The 19,249-nt window shown below is 35.6% G+C and overlaps 1 protein-coding gene across 6 annotated transcripts in view; it reads right to left on the bottom strand.

Annotated features, from left to right (window-relative positions):
- neo1b (neogenin 1b) overlaps positions 1-19,249 on the bottom strand; it is a 135,387-nt gene that overhangs the window by 25,279 nt on the left and 90,859 nt on the right. For 5 of the 6 annotated variants that reach the window (XM_084398006.1, XM_084398004.1, XM_084398008.1 and 2 more), the window contains exons 8-11: positions 8,257-8,479; positions 5,927-6,081; positions 3,466-3,614; positions 2,045-2,183 (exon numbers count right to left, since the gene is read on the bottom strand). In XM_084398006.1, the coding sequence (XP_084254132.1) occupies positions 2,045-2,183; positions 3,466-3,614; positions 5,927-6,081; positions 8,257-8,479 (666 nt within the window). The remainder of the gene's footprint in view (positions 1-2,044; positions 2,184-3,465; positions 3,615-5,926; positions 6,082-8,256; positions 8,480-19,249) is intronic. The other variant, XM_084398005.1, reaches the window with a different exon arrangement.

The following is a 19,249-nucleotide window of genomic DNA, read 5'->3' as shown; positions in this document are numbered from 1 at the left end:
TTCCATGTGCATACATACAGGTGTTGTATTGCTTGAATGCAGTATTTGAGTGCAATATTTTAGATTTTCTTTATTAGCTTTTTTTATTTATGTTTTTATATTATTGTTTTGCACTGGAAAGAAAGTTAACTATAATGGAAGTATAATTATATAAATATATTTGCACTACACCTCCTTAAAATGTTGTCTAATTAAATTAAAAATATATTTTTTTTGCACTGGAAAGAACATTCTAGAAGTCTAATTCTATTGAATAAGTTTGCACAAGGCTACAGAAGTTTTGAATGTTAGATGTTGTATTTGTTTAAGTTAAAAATAAAATGTATTATAAACTAAACAAATCCATGGTTCATTGTTGGCAAAATGATCATGATAGGCTTTATATTTCACATCTAACTTATGTGGTTCAGTCTTGTATATTGATTAGGCCTACTTTGCTATTCTATAGGCCTATAAGTTGTATTATAATATGCTACAATGTATTAAATATATTTATCTAAATATATCAATTAGTTTCCACAATATTCACCAGAAGTCATCATTTCAGGAGTTTTTTTTTTTTTAATTATTCCTTGGGGGGCGTGTCCGGGGGCGTGTCACGGGGGCGTGTCCCCCGTTCCTTATTTTCATTTCAGAGAGTTGGCAACCCTACTGGAGGATGGCACTGGCAGCGGGGACAGTAGCAGCCGTTGTTTGTGTGCGTTTGTGTGCTTGCCAATGTTAACGGCTCACTTTAATAAAACACTTCGTTATATTATTTACACTTGCGTTACACTTCCTGTCACGTCCCAAATCCCTCCGTCGCGGAGTGAGAGAGTACGATTACAACACCAACACCACCTGTCACATGCCCGCTGCTGTCTTCCCGGAGGACTTTCTCTGACAGACAGAGAGAGAGAGAGAGACAGAGAGAGAGAGAGACAGAGAGAGAGAGGGAGAGAGAGAGAGGGAGAGGGAGAGGGAGAGGGAGAGAGAGAGAGAGAGAGAGAGAGAGAGAGAGAGGGAGAGAGAGGGAGGGACAGAGAGAGACAGAGAGAGATAGAGAGAGAGAGAAAGACAGAGAGAGAGAATCCTCTAAATCTATTTTTTAGAGGTTATTTTTATCCTCTAAAATAACTCATTGTGCATTAAAGCACTGCTTTTTTAAAGGTCATGAAGTTAGTTCTTTTGAGTTTGCAATTTTGGACATATTGGAAATTGGAAATTGGAAAAATGGCCAAGAGAATATTTATATATTTATAATTCATCTAATATATAAAACACCTATTATTTTAATACTTTCAATATTTCAGTTTTTTAATATATCTGAGCATCACATAATAAATAAATATTTGTAAAATAATTAGAAAATATTAAAATGAATAAAATACTATAAATAAATAGATTATTTATATATTTTTATTTATATAAAATGTACATTTTATATAAATGTTTAATATATATATTTTAATTAATATATTTAAATTAAATACATTTTTTAGATCAATTTTATTCTATTCTGAGGAAAAGTCTGAGGAGTCATTTATCAAATAAATCTGAATCAGATTAAAAAAAAATTAATTAAACACTAAATATATATTTTTAATAAATGAATATAAACAAACAGACGATAGTCTTGAACAGACTCTATATTCAGCCACCAGATTGCGCATTGCAATTGAGCTTTACTCAAATAATTAATCAAATAAAACTGAATCAGATTAACTGGAAAATCAATATTTTGCGCACAGACTTCATATAGCTGAGAAAACAGAGGCAGTTGTTTTCTGTGTCATGCTATTTGTTTCACGTTATACAATCATGTTAGCATGTCACTTACACGGCGCAGTCTTTTGACGAGTCTCGAGACAACGCTGACACAAAAACATGCTCATGAATACGAAGATCAATTCACTGACAAATCAGCGTGAATATCAAATCTTCATCAGCAGTAAAGGCACTTTTAAGTGCTATTTGAAGTCCAAGTCAAGGCAGAGAGAGAAAAATCAAAGTCGTCGAGAGGTTCAAAGTAACACGTTTAAACATCAGGCTTCATGAAGCTCACCGTCAGACAGCGTTCGGACCGTAACGTCGTCGGTGGAGACGCCAGGGCCGTGTTTGTTGTACGCCACCACCCTGAAACTGTACTCTGTGAACTTCTTGAGCCCCGTCATGGTGTAGGACAGACCCGTCACGTCCACGTCCTGCACAAACAAACACAAACAACATGAAGGACTAAATCTGCACTTTTGCATCTGGACTTTTTACTGTAGTGTTTCTTTAAAACTATGTAATTAACCCCGGATATGGTCACCCTCCATCTTTACGTGTGAAAACTACCGATGTATTTCACACCGCCTTTACAAAAAAAGTGCTGTGTTGTTAGGTAATACCAGGGTATTTTGATATATGCTATGGTATTGTATGATCACCATATGCATATATCATAGCAGGCTGTATATATGGTATTACCAAGGTATGATGACCAAAAAGCGAAAAAAAACAAGAAAAAAACAACATTAACATTGTACATGTCTAAAACAACTGTGCCAAAAACATGGTATTACCAGAGTAAATTTTACTTTTTTTTATTTTTTATTAAAACACACATCAGCAGAGTGTCCAATACACTAATGCCAAAAAAGTGTTGTCATAGTAAACATGCACAAAATATTTAAAAAGCAAAGAATTACCATAGTAAATGTAAAAACCACATTGTATTACCATAGTAAATGTGCAAAAAATACATGTAAATAAACAACAACTTGGTATTATAACAGTAAATGTGCAAAAATATATGTAAAAAACTTGGTATCACAATAAATGTGCAAAAAATATATGTAAAAAAAACTTGGTATCACAGTAAATGTGCAAAAATATATGTAAAAAAACTTATCACAGTAAATGTGCAAAAAATAAATGTAAAAAACTTGGTATCACATTAAATGTGCAAAAATATATGTAAAAAAAACTTATTATCACAGTAAATGTGCAAAAATATATGTAAAAAAAAACTTATTATCACAGTAAATGTGCAAAAATATATGTAAAAAAACATTATCACATTAAATGTGCAAAAATATATGTAAAAAACCTTATTATCACAGTAAATGTGCAAAAAATACATGTGAAAAAACTTATCACAGTAAATGTGCAAAAATATATTAACATTAGTACTAATTACATGTGAAAAACAACCTAAAAAACCATGGTATAACTATGGTATCTCTCCAAATAAAATCATGGTATTACTATGGTATCTCTCCAAATAAAATCATGGTATAACTATGGTATCTCTCCAAATAAAATCATGGTATTACTATGGTATCTCTCCAAATAAAATCATGGTATTACTATAAAAATACATTGATAATATCATGGTAATTCTTTGTTAGTTTAAGGTTAAGTTGCTAAATGCTACATATGCATTGATATGTAAATGTGGGCGGTCATATGTTAATGAGCTCATGATGATGAAGAGTTCACCTGCTCCGAGTCTTGCCCCTTCTCACTGTAGAAGAGTTTGTATGTCTGAATGTCCCCGTTCCCGTTGACCGGTCTCTCCCAGCTCAGAGCGACTGACGCGGGTCCGACGGAGACCACCTGCAGATTCGGGGCCGGACCCGGGACCTGAACTGAGAGATGGAAGAAGAGAGGAAGATCAGCTACATCTGAAAAAAACACAGGTACAAATCTGCACAAAACTAAAACCCTAAAGTTATTCCTGTTTTTATAAAGTTTTAGGAACAAGAACTGAACGAAAGCAGAAGAAACGAAGGCGTGTTTGTCTGTACTTCAACTTTAAGTACATGTTTGAAACACAAAAGGAGCACTGAAGTAATTTCTTCACAGTGTCTTCCACTGCTTACAGTTCTACTTGAAGCTGCTTTTTTCTTTTGGTTGACACTTTTTTTTTTTTTTCGCTTTTGCAAACTTCAACAGCGCGTAGTGACAAAAGACGACATGTTTCAACACACCGCAGCTGGATACTTTAAATAATGACAGTATCACATGGTAAAAGAAGAATATTCTGGCGAGAAAGCAGCATCAGAATCCCGCTGAGGATATTTCGACACTTCAAACGAGTGAAATGCATTGTGGTCCACGTGTGGGATGCAAAGGAAACGGAGGAGTTCTGACCTAGAAAGACCTAGAAAGAGAAAACCGTGTCGCTTTAATTCGTTTTGTCCGTATAAGTCAAACGGGAAGTGCTGGTGATCCGCAGAATAATGAACGCTTCCGATTTTACTAGGATGAATCCCAACTTCAGTTGTTATGGGTTGAGAATATAGTTTTTTATATATTAAATGTGTTATGTTATTAAGAGTAGATGCTTTATAGGAAATAAAAATAAGGTAAGAATACGTTTTGTTAATGTTTTTGAAAGAAGTCGTTTCAAGGCTGATCAAAAATGCAGTAAAAATTGTGAAATATTATTCCAATTTAAAATAACTGTTTTCTATATGAATATATTTTAAACTGTAATTTATTCCTGTGATTAAATCTGAATTTTCAGCATCATTACTCCAGTCTTCAGTGTCACATGATCCTTTAGAAATCATTCTAATATGATGATTTGATCATCAATATCAATGATGAAAACATATTTTATGGAAACTGATTTGATGAATGAAAGGTTCAAAAGAACAGTGTTTATTTGAAATAAAATTATTAATAAAAAAATTTTAAAAAATCATACTGACCCCAAACCTTTGAACAGTAGTGTATTTGCGAATGGCATATTTTATTAACAAGAAACAAAAAATGGACGTTGGCAATTAATCCATCAGAAATGGATTGGAACATGATTTTTTGTTATTTTAAAAGTAATGTTTTTGATCAGAAAAACATGGAAAATCATGCACATTAAGACGAAACATGTTGTCAGGGTGTTGTCAGGGTATCGGCCTGATAAGAAAACTTGTCCGATGTATTAAAGCTGATAAATAATGTATTATATCCTTCAGCTGAGACACTTCAGATGCGCACTGATCAACATGATGGGTTTGAATTGCTTGAAATATGATTGAAATCACTTCAAAAAAAAAGGAAAATACAGTTCAGTGCAACATGTGCAGCGCAAGTCTGTCTTATAAGCCACATTACATTATAATGAGAACATCATAATTGTGTGTTTGAGACATGGCTTTTAATGGTGAGGCTTTTGTTTTTTCTAATCACACTCTTTCCTAAACAGCTTTCCTGTAGCTCAAACAGTAGAGCGCTTGCAACGCCAAGGTCATGGGTTTGATTCCCAGGGAAAGCAAGAACTGATAAGAATGCAAATGCGTACCTTGAAATGCAATGTAAGTTGCTTTGGATTAAAGCGTCTGCCAAATGCATAAATGAAAATGTAAAATTTAGATATATCGGATATCGGCTTTCAAGTATAAAGAATTATCGGTATCGGCAAAGGTTTTCATATCGGCGCATCCCTACTATATGATTCTGGATGCACAATGCTGATCTCGCATACTACATGTCAGATATCATACAAGCCAGGATGCAGTTTCTTTCTCCTTTTGTGTGTATCTGTGCTATGCACATCAGGCCGTTGGTGTTTACACTCGACCGTTGACACACACCAGGAGCAACAGTCTCCTTTCATCCCCGTGAGATCAGCTTTCCTGACAGCTCCGACCATACCTCTCGTCTCATTAACACTGGTCCCTGTATCCATGAAAACCATCCTGACAGATGCTGTGTACAATTCCACACTCATTCAGGAGTGCCAGCCTGTACAGAAAGAGCCTGTCTGTGAAGAAACCTCAAGACAAGCAGCGAGTCCCAGATCAACTCCTTCCTGTAAACAAGCGGGCGGTAGGTTTGGACACGCACAAACAGGACTAGTGTGGGCGTGCGAGAGGTGTAGAAAGAGAAACCCTCAGACCTGGCTAGTGGTCAAACCTGTGCTTGAAGTGTGTACATGTGTGTGTTGGTGTTTTACCCTCCAGCTGGGTGGCCACCGTAAGCGGGGCAGAACTCTCGCCCGGGCCGTTAGCGTTGGACGCGACCACCCGAAACGTGTACTTGGTGTCGGGGACGAGGTTCTGAATGGTGACCTGCATCTCTCCCGGTCCACTGGTGTTCTCCACACGCTCCCTGTGAGCAAAACCACAGTAATATGAGATATGAGCTGTGTTTTGAGGTCTGAGACATGCTAGTCCAAGTACGGGAACACATAGGTTTCTAGTCTGATTTTGTGTCGACGTGATCCGAAATGTGTCAGAATGCAATTAATTATGCAATGCAAGTATGAGTTTGATTCTCAATCTTCTACAGAAACAGTCTGAAGATAGTCTTGCTAAGCAAAATTATATATATATGATCAAAGCTAACTTTGTTTATAGTATAGGTTGATGGTTAGATCATTTAATTTAATCAAATAATCAGACTAGAATTTGGCTAAAAAGTGTCTAGGTCACCAGTACTTTGGGGTATTTTGAAATAGCTTTAATTTTTACATATTCAGTTTTCATTTTAGTATACTTTTATAGTAATTTGTCATTCTTTTTTTTTTTATTAAAAATAAAATAAAATCTTTTATTTGAGTTTTAGTTTTATTTCCATTTAGTAATTTTAATAAAAGTGTCTAGGTCACCAGTACTTTTATTAGCATTTTGAAATAGCTTTAATTTTTAGATATTCAGTTTTCATTTTAGTATAATTTATAGTAATTTGTCATTACTTTTCGTATTTTTTAAAAATAAAAAATTATCTTTTATTTGAGTTTTAGTTTTATTTCCAGTTAGTAATTTTTGTGCTTCAACTTAACATTTCGTTTAGTTAAGATAATATAAATATATATATATATACACACACACATATATAATACATTTTATTTCAGCATATATTGTATTTTATTTCAGATTTATTTCAATTAACAAAAATGTTTTTAACAGTTTTAGATAATAATAATAATAATAATAATAATAATATCCCTGGATGTCACATGGGAAATGGTACATAGAACACATTGCATTGTGGGATACAGTACCTTTCGCAATATGATTTGGTTGTATACTACTTATTAAGTCAATTCTAGTAGTTTATCCATGTATTTTATGTGTTTTATTCAGAAAATTCTCATTCTGCACACAGAATATACACTGATAAGGACGCATCTCATCAAATATTTAGATAAGTGGTCGATTAATTTAACAATCAGCACTCCAAAATCCCCCAAATTTGGTTGCATCCTTGTGAATACTGCAGAATAAGTATGTGAAGTATGCTATTCAAAATATTAGCAGTGTTACAATTTGTGTATCCTGTTCCTTTAAAGGGGTGGTATAATGCCCCTTTTTACATGTAAAATAAGTCTCTGTTGTCTCAGTGTGTATGTGAAGTTTTAGCTCAAAATACTCCACAGGTAATTTTATACAGCATGTTAAAATTGTCCCCTTTTGAGGGTCAGTAAAAACGCGTTGTTTCGTATGTGTCCCTTTAAATGCAAATGAGCTGCTGCTCCCAGCACAGAGGGCGGAGCTTCAAGAGCTTGTGTGTGTGTGTGTGTGTGTGTGTGTGTGTGTGTGTGTGTGTGTGTGTGTGTGTGTTAGCAGCTCCGATTACCTCACAGACAAGCACTAAAATATCAGAAACTGTTCTGCCTTTTATGTTTAAACTGGAGTTGGACAATGATGGAGAGACTCAAGAAGAAGTGACAACATGTAGAAGCAACGGGATGTTTCTGAATGGTTAGTTGATGAATTTATGCAGCTGATGTGGAGTTAACTATCTTTAATTAGCATATTCTGTCTTGATAATCTATAAATTGCGTTCCCGGAGGCGGGGTTTATGTAAATTTTAGGGTTTGTGATGTCACTAACCCTGGAGGAATGTCCTGTAGTCCCACCAGCCGTTTGTTGTAGTCCTTAAAAAGCGATTTCTTTAAAAAACAAATATCTCCCTTTGCTTTGAACTTTGAGCGTTGTAACTTTGCAGATGTTGTTTATGCTCAAACAGCAACATTACACACTAACTAAAGTTAGAAAAGTCAAATCATAATCAACCACCCCTTTAATGTGAGGTCTGTTCCTTCATTAGCCAGTGTTAAATCAGGTCTTAAATCTTATTTGTTCTCTCTGGCTTTCGATTAGATTAGATAAGTTTTTATTTTTACTTTTTATTGCATTTTTGTTTAATGTATTTATATTTTGTATGCTGAATGCTTTCTTTTCTATATGCTCGATGTTTTATTGTACAGCACTTTTTGGTGCAACTCTGATGCTTTTAAACGTGCTACAGAAATACACTGTGACTCGTCTTTGACTTCACCTGTTCATGCCGTCCAGACTGTAGAACACAGAGTAGGTGATGTTGTCCCCGTGCGGTTCGACAGGTAGACGCCAGGTCAGCTTGATGAATCGAGTGGACACCAGAGACGCCACGACATCACGCGGGGCAGAAGGAGCGGGACCGTTGCGCTCGGCAGGACTGGACGCTACATGGTCAGTAGTGGCATCGGTCAATGAAGGGACAGTAGAAGGAAGGGCAACGTCTTGGAGGGTGATTGTGATGGGAGGGGCAACATGGGGGGTAAATTATAGATAAAGAGGAGGGGGGGGGGGGGGGGGGGCGAGGGAAAAAGAAAAAGAAAAGAACATAAAATAATTGACGTAAAAGAAAAGACAACCACAATGACTTAAAAATTAAAACGAAACGGCAACTTTACTATGAGACAGAGCAGGAGATGGAGGCTCGACGCCAGGCTAAACATGCAGCATGTTACGAACACTGAGGGGAAGGCACAGCATTAACATTCATATCAGAAGCACAATGTTAATTACTCTTTCACATCTGTCCCTGCAATTAAAACACACTGATGATGACTACATCTCAAGTAGATAAAAATAGCACATTTTACAAAAGTGTCGTGGATGCAAATCAGGAGGAATCTGGTGGTGATGTGCAGGGATTATTTACTATATACTATATAGCGATCTATATCTGTGTGCGTGTAAACAAATATATTCTATTATATATAGCTATAACTATACAGTCAATCATACGTGTACAAATAAATACATATATTATATAATATCAAAATATAATACAACTAGTATAATTTGTAATGGAAAAATACTAGTTTTACTAGTGGTTTCAGAATTTTGGACAATTTTTTTTTATATTATAAATATATACACTTAAAATATGCACACACACAAATGTTAATACTATTAATACTAAACTATATCATAATCTATGTAAATAAATTCACTACTAATTCATTAAAATATTATTTTATTTATTACTAATAAAATTAAATATTAATTTCTAGTATTCAATATTATTTGAAATATTCTCTGAAAAATGTCAATCCTGGGGATGAGTCTTGCTTTAGGGAAAACAACTGTCGCTCAACAACTCCGACATTAGCAAGGCCACGCAACACTGAATCCTGTGTGATCGGCCAATCGGCTCTAAGAGGAAGTGCTGATTGGAAAACGATTCATGTGAAACTGAAAAAAAAAGGCGTCTATTCATTATACTTGTTTGCAGAAAACCAGCCCAGTGCACCAGTGAGGAGAAACCTTCAAGACAAACAACAACTCTTGATGGAAATATGAGAGTAGAGTAGAACAGAACACAATGAAAGTTCGTCCCCCTCACAGCTTGTGTGCGGGCTTCACTCTCAGGTGTGAGTGACACCCCTTCAGCGCCCGAATAAACGCGCGCGCGTGTGTGTGTGGGCGAGGTGTGTGTCAGTCTGCATTGTCTGGCACAGAAACGGGCATCAGAGACCAGCTGGAGACGTGAGAAGCCAAACACATGAGCTTCCCGATCCTATCCTGAGATTCCTGACTCAGCATGAGGACAGATAGGGGAAGATAAGACTCCTGATAAGACTGATAAGATAAGACTCTGTTTTTGAAGTTTGCGCGGAGATAACTTTTTTTTCCCCAAACTTATTCAACACCTGCATCTTTGGAGGTGCAAATGAACGGGCCGGAGCGCATTAAGGGTTTTCTGTGAGAACGGTGTGGTGTTAGCGGCCCCTGAGTTAATAACTAATGATCTTTGCAACGGAAATCAATCAAAACTAACTTTAGCTGGACAATAACTTTATTCTTTATTGACTTAATGCTTTATTTACAGTCTAAAGCATTACAACTACTTGATCCGGTTGAATTTCATACAGCTATGATTATGTTCAAGGCTAGAAACAATTTATTGCCTGGCAATATTATGGAGTTTTATTTTGTTTGTTTATATGTTTTTTTTATTTCTTTTTTTATATTGTATTTACATGTTCAAAATAAAAAGTTATCAAATCAAATTCTAGAGCTGCTGTAAAGCCAAAACAATCTGTTACTGTAATTTCCTATCATCACTGTAAAGCTGCTTTGAAACAATCTATACTGTTGACTTAATGGATGAGCATAAAACGTCATGAATGACCCCTGATGATGAAAACAATGGCAGCATGGGACTTGATGAAAATGACTGCAACTTTATGACTTTATCCTGCTACATTAATATCTTTATTTATTTATTTAACAGCCTAATCTGTTCACAGCTGGGGGGGGAACCACTCACGCTGCCCTTCAAAGGGAAGATCTTAAGTCAGGAAATGACATCAAGCACAGCAGGAACTTTGGGATATTATTATCATTACTAGATATGCACCAAAAATACACTACGAAATAAAACAGAAATAGAAATCGGAGGCAGACCCGAGGGTGTTGGTTCAATCGAAGCAGGATCAAAAATGGATGCTGGGTAACTTTTGGGTTTGAAGTTCAGTACCTCTCATTCAGTATGCATGGCGGAGCGCTAAACGCTACATCTCTATATTTCCAGCCGTTTGATGATGTGTAATATAGAGCTTGCTGTTTATGTATCTGCTCTGCAATGACTTAAAAGAAGCCCAAATAGAGTCATAATGTTTAATTAAAAGAACTAAAAATTCTAGTTTGCATTTTTTGGATCATTTTCATTTATATGTACTGATTAACTGATGTACTATTAACTTGCATGTGTGTTTCACGCATTTAACACACATGATGTGATGAACATGAAGCAGGGCAACAGAATGACTAGTCTGAGCGAATCAATCGGGTGAACCAATGATTCAATGACTCGTTCATAAAAGAGAGCCATTTACTTCATTCCTGAACGAATCAGCCGTTTGAACAAGTCGAATAACTCAATGACTTACTCATTTAGACATTTACCTTGATTGGCAGATTTAGTTTCGTATTAGAGTATAATTTCATTAAATTTTTTTATTTTAATTTTTCCATATGAATAAATAACCCAATTAAAGGTAAAGTTCACCACAAAAGAAAAATTCTGTCATCATTTACTCACCCTCATGGCCGTTGAAGCCTAAAAGTTTATGTTAATAAATATTAATATTGAAATTTCTCCAATAACCATTATAAGATATTAATAAATTCTATGTTGAATCAAATACAATATTTATTTATTCATTTTCTAAAACTACTTCTTGTAATGTCTATTTGATTATTTTCTTATTTAACACAATAAAGACTTTTGGGGGCAATTTAATTAATTAATTTGAGATTAATTAGATTAAGTAATTGCCACATCGTGTAATTAATTAATTAAATAAATACAATTATCACTTGACAGCCCTAATATATATAAATATACATATAAACATGTATATATATATATATAAAAAAATACAGAGAAATATTCTGTATGTTGTAATAAAGACATTTCATGTTGAATCTAAAACCCAAAACACACACAGTGTCAGGACCGCAGTGCATCATTCCTGAAAATCGTTGAAAAGAAAGGCTAATAAATGAGAGGTGAGGAAGATAAAAGAGGAGTGATGTGATGGCTGAAGTTGATATGATGCGTGATGTTGCCATGAAAATGGCATTAAAGTGTTTCCTCTGAAGATCAGATGGCGTCGTGCACAGAGAGGCTGGCACTACAAAGGTTACAAACCCGACACACTCGTCTCACTTCCAGAGGAGAACGCTCCGAGCCTTGATCTTCAGCGTTCCTCAGACGTCCGCTTATCGAGATGAAAGATCCGGATAATTTCACCAGAATGTTTTCTCAGCGCAGTCACGAACTGCTGCTACAACCACACCAAGTTATCCAGACAATTCATTAGTGCTGTTTACCAAGTCAAGCATCACTGTGATTGGTGTTTACACTTATACTTGAGTTTATATCTAAAAGACTTGAGGGTGGAGTAAGAAACCTTCAGGAGACAACCCAGAAAACTCCAGTTTTTTGTCTTTTACCAAACTTTCTAAGTATTTTATTGTTCTTTTACCTCGTCAACCAAATCAGTGGTTCTTCAAGCACTTTATACCTCTATAAAACTCTTGATGACTATGTAAAACACTCTGTGAACAACTTGGGTTTTATTAATTGATTCTGCTCTTAAATTCGATAACCAGATAAATGCTGTAGTTAAATCTAGTTTTTCCCAATTAAGATTATTATCTAAGGCTAGGGCTGCACGATTTGGGGAAAATGTCATATTGCGATAATAGAGGTCAATATTGCGATTGCGATATGCGATATAATAAACGAATGGTTTCATGAGTCAACTTGCTTGGTTCTCAAGGAAAATAAATGCACACACAGATTAGTGATAATCTGCCTAAAGAAAAAAGTTCTTTAGTCAAGAGCGGTGAGTGTTTTTCTCTGTTCCCTCTGTTCTTTGATTAACTTTAGCGACAGATATAATTAGTGGCTACTGTGTACTGTCCCTTTAAGACCAGCCGCTGCTGACAGACGCAGATCTCACACGTGCCTCATTCTCTCACGAGTCACAACTCTTCACGTTCATCATAAGACTACTCTTATGTTATGAAGATACTCGACAAAAAGACATTTTGGCACAATTGTGTGTGTTATTGTTCGTTCAAGCTCGAAAGAGAGCTGTATTCTGGGCTGTCTTGTGCGCACGCACGATATTAGCGCGAGTCTTTCTGTGTGTCACAGTCAGGACATTCACTGACAACGCGTTCTTTTTTGTCTTATCGCACATGAATGGTTTAAAAGCATTTGCATGAATAAGAGCGGGATCATGTAACACTAACCAAAATGAACAGATGCTGCGTTAATTGCGTTAACAGCGCTAATTTGTTTATTTAATATAAAATCGCAGCATTTTGCGTCATATAATCGCGTAGGCTTGACATCGCGATTGCGATATGATTAATCGTGCAGCACTATCTAAGGCTAAACTTTTTTTTAACATTTGAGAGAGTGATCCTTTCGTTCATTTCATCTAGACTTGACTATTGTAATCCACTTTATATTGGAATGAGTCAATCCTATGTTAGTCGTCTTCAGATGGCCAGACTTTTGACTAGCACAAGGACATTTGTATCATATTTCACCAATAATTTTTGTTTTTAAAGCCATGAACGGATTAGCTCCAAAATCTCTCTCTGATCTTTTGAAATGAAATGACTCTTCAAGATCATTAAGGTCATCTCAACAAAGACGGCTGATGTTTCCGAGGTCTAGACTTTAGACGAGGGGTAAACGTCCAAAATTGTGGAATAGTCTTCCTCTATTCCTAAGACTATATCCACAGAGTCTGTTTATAAATCCAAGTTAAAAAACTACCTCTGTTCACAGGCTTACAACAACTGTCCTTGATGTTAAAATGTTTTTTTTTATGGAAACTCCCTTTATCATTTATTTTGTGGTCTTTCTTGATTTTTTTTACAGATATTTGTCCTGTTCTACAGCACAATGGCCAACTACTGTTGCCTTTATTATGCTATATATATATATATCTAAAAGTTGATTGATGACTACAAAACAGACTGGATCACACCTGACGGGTCTGTTTGCGTAACCTCAATCCCACAGGAAGACGGGAACGATTCACACCTTTACTTATATCTGTCCTGTTATTTATGGAATCGTGTTTTCATTAGATGGGTGGAGGGCGAAAGCGGGCGAAACGCGTGTGGCTCTTCCTGTCGAGGCCCAGAAGGCCTATAAGCACACAGAGAAAGCTTCCTGAACGGAGGCGTTTAGGATCGTACAAATCGCACAGCAAGGGGTAAAAAAACAAAACAAAACATTTTTCTTCCTCTAGCTCACATTCTCTCTCTTCATCCGCCCTGCCGCCAGGAAAACCCGACCGCCTGACAGGAACCCCGGCCAGCTCATCAATAGCCATTCACACAATCCAATAACATCTGATTGCTCATCATTAGAGTTTGAACCTCAGCAGAACCAAAGCCGCAGACCTCCAGAGGGCCGACGCTGCAGAAATCACATCCCAATCAAGAGGCTTGTCAGATGAGGGCTTCACCGCGGTAAACACGCTCATAATCACACACACCAGGTCTAGATGGGAATGGCTTTAAACGGTACATGGTGACGAGCTTCAGGGCCTAAATATCTCTTCATTCCCAGCATGTAGGACGGTGCGGAGTGTGTGTCGGGAGAAATGTGTCAAGAAGTATTTTGCGGTAGATTCATTTACAAGGCTATTGGAGAAATAAAAATGAAATAAAATGAAAATGTTTTTGTAACTGCTGCATTTAGACCCGTGATGTCAGAGGTTCAAAACGGTGGCACGCAGAATAATACATGTAAATTAATAATAATAATATTTTATTACAAAAATATCAATTAAAAAGGGCTGAATTATTTAAATTTTATAATTCAAATTCAAAACGGTGGCACGCAGAATTATAAATGTAAATAAATAATAATTGTAAAATTTTATTACAAAAATATTAATTAAAAAGGGTTGAATTATTTAAATTTATAATTAAATAAATAAAAATAAAAAATAAATAAAATCATGTTTTTGTGATGTGTGCATCTAGAGACTGAAAATGACTCATGAACATGATAATACAAATAATAATTGTAATAATAAGAATAATAACAACAACAAAAAGTTATTATAAAATGAATAAATGAAAAATTAATTATAATAAAAAAAAAACGGTTTAGACGGTTCAGGAATGTGATATTGCATATTTATAATTTAAATGCATTATCATTTCAATGCAAATAATGCAAATATGGTTTTATCGAAGGGTTTGCATTCCAATTTCCAAAATATAAAAATATATCAAGTTCCATTATTGAATAAATAAAATGCCCTTCATTTGTAAAGTATTTCATTGACTGAATCATCCAAAAAATAAGCATTACTACATGGTTTTTAATGCAAAAAAAAAAAAAAAATGCAAAATTGGATTTTCAGCAAAAATGACTATATCTTGTGATACTGAGAGGATTTTGGTGGTGCCGCCCACCCCTACCATCATACTCAGAGTAATGCATGACATCAACATGTTTAACAGAATGTAATCCACAGTATGCCAGCAGATCTCATTACACACAGACACACAATTACAGCTGGAGCGAGCGAGATCATGTACTGGCATTATGTCCTGTAATGGAGGAACGGAGATGAGGAAAAAAAGGTGTTTCATCACCGATGCTCGTGAGGTTTTCACACTTGCAGTGAGTGACATATCTGTAAATATGAAATCTGTGCAATATCATCTGAGATTAAAATCCTGCTCTCATTCACTCAAACATCATGAAACCTAAATTGAATTAATTTAACATTATTTTATTATATTATCAATATTATTATAATATTATACATTTTATAATTTATTTTTATACATTTTATATTTTATAATAATAATAATAATAATAATAATATTAATATATTATTATTATTGTTTAACATTTCTTTTTAATAATTTCTTTTTATTAATTTTGAATAGATCCGCTAACAGCCACATGGATAGATCAACCATAGAACTTAAAGGAATATTTCCCACCAAAATGTTATTTTGTTTTATTAATTTTTTTTTACTTATTCTCATCTGCCATCAGAAAATATAAAAAAATAAATAATAATAATAATAATAATTATATATATATTTTTATATTATATAATTATTATATAATTTTTTTTTTATATATATATAAAATATTCAATGGGCTTGTTTTGGACCCCACTGACTTTCATTGTGACTTTTGCGGAAGAAAGAAAGGCGTATGGGTTTGAGGGTGAGTAAATGATAACAGAATGTTCATTTCTAGGTAAACCATCCCATAATGTTTATTTTCTAAGAACCTCCAATGCAAATGAGTAGTGAAGGATCACATACACGCACCGCAGGAAATCAACACAAGGGCCTGGACTGATTTGCAAGAGTCCTGAAGTGGATTATTTCTTCAATCAAAACAAAGCTCTCGTGTAATTGGAGAGTTTGAGAGCAAATGTTCAGAGGAAAGACACACACAAGCACATCAGAAACAGTGACGCGAGGCCACGGCGGTTCACTCCATCCTGACGCCTGCTTTTATTACACAGTTTCTCTTAAACAACACAGATTAAACGGAGAGCAAATGGCGACTTCTCCTTCTCCAATCCAAACCACAACAGAAACATAATCAGTAACTGAGAGTGATGCTTCAATCACTGAAATCAGCTGTCACCAATTGTCCGCTAAACTCCAACGTGACGGATCGTCCCTGTGGACCTTTTCTTTTTCTTTATCAGGATTTAATTTCCTCTTTCCTTCCTCCCCGTCATGATAAAGAGGTCCTGTTTCTAAGCGGTTCTGATGGGAAACAGCACAACCTCTCTACCAGCGGAGCCAATATCTGTATCAATCTCACAAATATTTGTATCTGTATTTGGTTTAAAGCAGAAGTGGGTGGGGCTTTACTCTGAAGTTCGGACGATTACTTGAGAAGACCGTTATGTCTATGGTTTTACAGCCTATCTTTGAACTAGTGTTGCACGGTGCACCGATACTTCAAAAGTATCGCGATTCTCGGAAATTAAAAACGTCACGATTCCTACATTTATTAGTATCGATACTTCTAAGAATGACCGCGTTCTAGATTTGTAAGGCCGGCGACACACTGGCTGCGTGGCGTGGCCGTTTTTTATTTCGGCTCCCATGTTAACAGGTTAGAGCTAGCACACTGCCTGCGTGACGCGCGCCCGAGCTATCGAGTGCACGCTAGAAACAGAACCGACGCCTATTTTTCACGCGACACGCAAGCGTGTTGGAAGCGTTTCCAGGTTAAATAGAATAGGAAAAGATGTCATTTTGACACGAATACATATTAATAAATTACATTTTGATGTTTGAAAGTCTCTAGGTTTTGACATAAATGCAGATATAAATGTAATTTAAAAAAATACTATCGGTTTTCAAATACTGCACCTGTCAATACAGAACGAAATATTCTGTAGCCTATTTTGCCGTCAACACTGCCGACGTTGTCTTTGCTGCTATATATTTATGTTTAACATGAAGTATAGGCCTTCCACAACTCTATCCCCATATGTCAAATATATCACCAATGAGGCTTATCATATGTTACCAATATTAAACATTGTTTAATATAATCGCTGTTCATATTTTTATTCAAAGTTCAGAATCAAGATTACCGGTAACTCTTATGTTTCTTATGATAACTGAGATAACGCTGCTAAATTTATAATTTTTTTACCTTGAATGTCATTGCTCTAATTTATTTTTTATATTTTGATATTTCATATTTTGTTCAAATGTTTAATATATCTGCTGTGCATATGTTAATTTATTAGTGTGTTATATGATTAGAATGTTGTCCCGGTTTTAAAATAAAGCACAGCAGTGATATTTGAGGGTGTTTCTCCCTTTTCAGGAAAAGTATCGAAAAAGTATCGAAATCACAATTCTTGACTTGGTATCGGTATCGAAACAATAATTTTGGTATCGTGACAACACTACTTTGAACAAATAAAATTAAATGAAAAATCACGTTTGATGATCGCAAACAAGCAAAACAATAAAGGTCACAACGCTGTAATTACCAGAGGAAAACAAACAAGTCTTGTCTAAAAAAACAGACCCGCCCCAAACTCAAGCCACTGATGATGTTTATTGTAAAATTAGTTTAATACTGTTGGAAACTAATAATTAAATCATCAACAACAACAGCAGCAGCAAAAACAATAATACAATTAAATACTACACTAAAAAAAAAAAAAAGTATTATTAAAATTGTTAAAATATTTAAAAAATTATGAAAAAATTAAGAGTTAAATGTTATTTATAATAAACAAAAATCATGTTTGATAATCGTATTCAAGCAAAATAATAAATGCTACCGGAGGATTAAAATGAGTCACTTTTGTGTCCTGTTGATAAAGAAAAAATTTAGCACAACCAAACAATATTTCCCATCATTCAACAGTTGAAGCATCACTTACACGCATATTCTGATACATGAAAAATACATATATCTTTTTAGACCAAAATCACTTCATACTAATCATGATTAAGACTTCTGAAATCTTAAGTAACCACTTCCCATGAGAGGTTAAATCCACTTCCTCTACTGGAATATGATCAGTAATTAACGACGTGTCACCGTTTCAATTGCAATTCATTTGGTGGTTCATCGGTGTCTGTTTGCAAACTAAACCTCAGGAAAGCGGGAGAATCCGGCATTATTACACGAGATGCACGCACACATACTGCAAGGGCTCCGTCAAGAGGAGCTGATGCAACATGAAAATGAAGAGCATGCAGACGCATCTAATAAAGCGGCGCGGTTAATTAAACATTCAGCGGCGAGATCTCTACACCCGCGCCAGGTGCCAAACAGATCTCACACCAGCATCCAATCAATGCAGCGTCATTTACGCCTCTGCCCGACGTGTGAGAACATGTGTTCAAGCCTTCATTCACTGCGTACGCCTGTGAAGCCTGAGACTGAGAGAGAAACACGCAACTATGCAGTAAAAACATCCAGGGCATCTAAGAAACATGCAAACTGTAGTAACCGAGCGGCAACCTTCCAGTCTCTCTCTTGGGAAGTGACTTAAACTGCAGTTCATCGACTGGCCAGTAGAGACAGGCTGCAAAAGAGAGTCAATCCCATAAACCCCCATGTTAAAATGCCCAACTTTACAGTAGAAAAAAATGTGTTTACAGCCTGGAGCAAAAAGTGGTTTTGGGCTATATAGCTAATTTTGCCCTTCATGACAACTGTGAGGAGGGTGAATTTGTTTATAACTCATCCGTTTAAATTATATTAAGCCTTAAAGTTCTGCATAATTAAGGGCGTGGCCACTTGAGTGACAGGTGGATTGCAGCTGATGTCACTACTACTAGCAGTTTGTCTGTTAGCGTCACGTCACCTCAGCTAATTCGTCACGCTGCACATTTTCGTTTATGTGACACGCTACAAAGATGGCGACGGCCGGTGTGGTGGTGAACAAATGAGTCCTATTGAAGAGATGAGTCCGAGCTTAGTCCACTTTTCT

Source organism: Rutilus rutilus, assembly GCF_951802725.1.
Source record: "Rutilus rutilus genome assembly, chromosome: 23".
Taxonomy (NCBI): domain Eukaryota; kingdom Metazoa; phylum Chordata; class Actinopteri; order Cypriniformes; family Leuciscidae; genus Rutilus; species Rutilus rutilus.
This window is presented reverse-complemented; position numbering and strand designations above follow the sequence as displayed.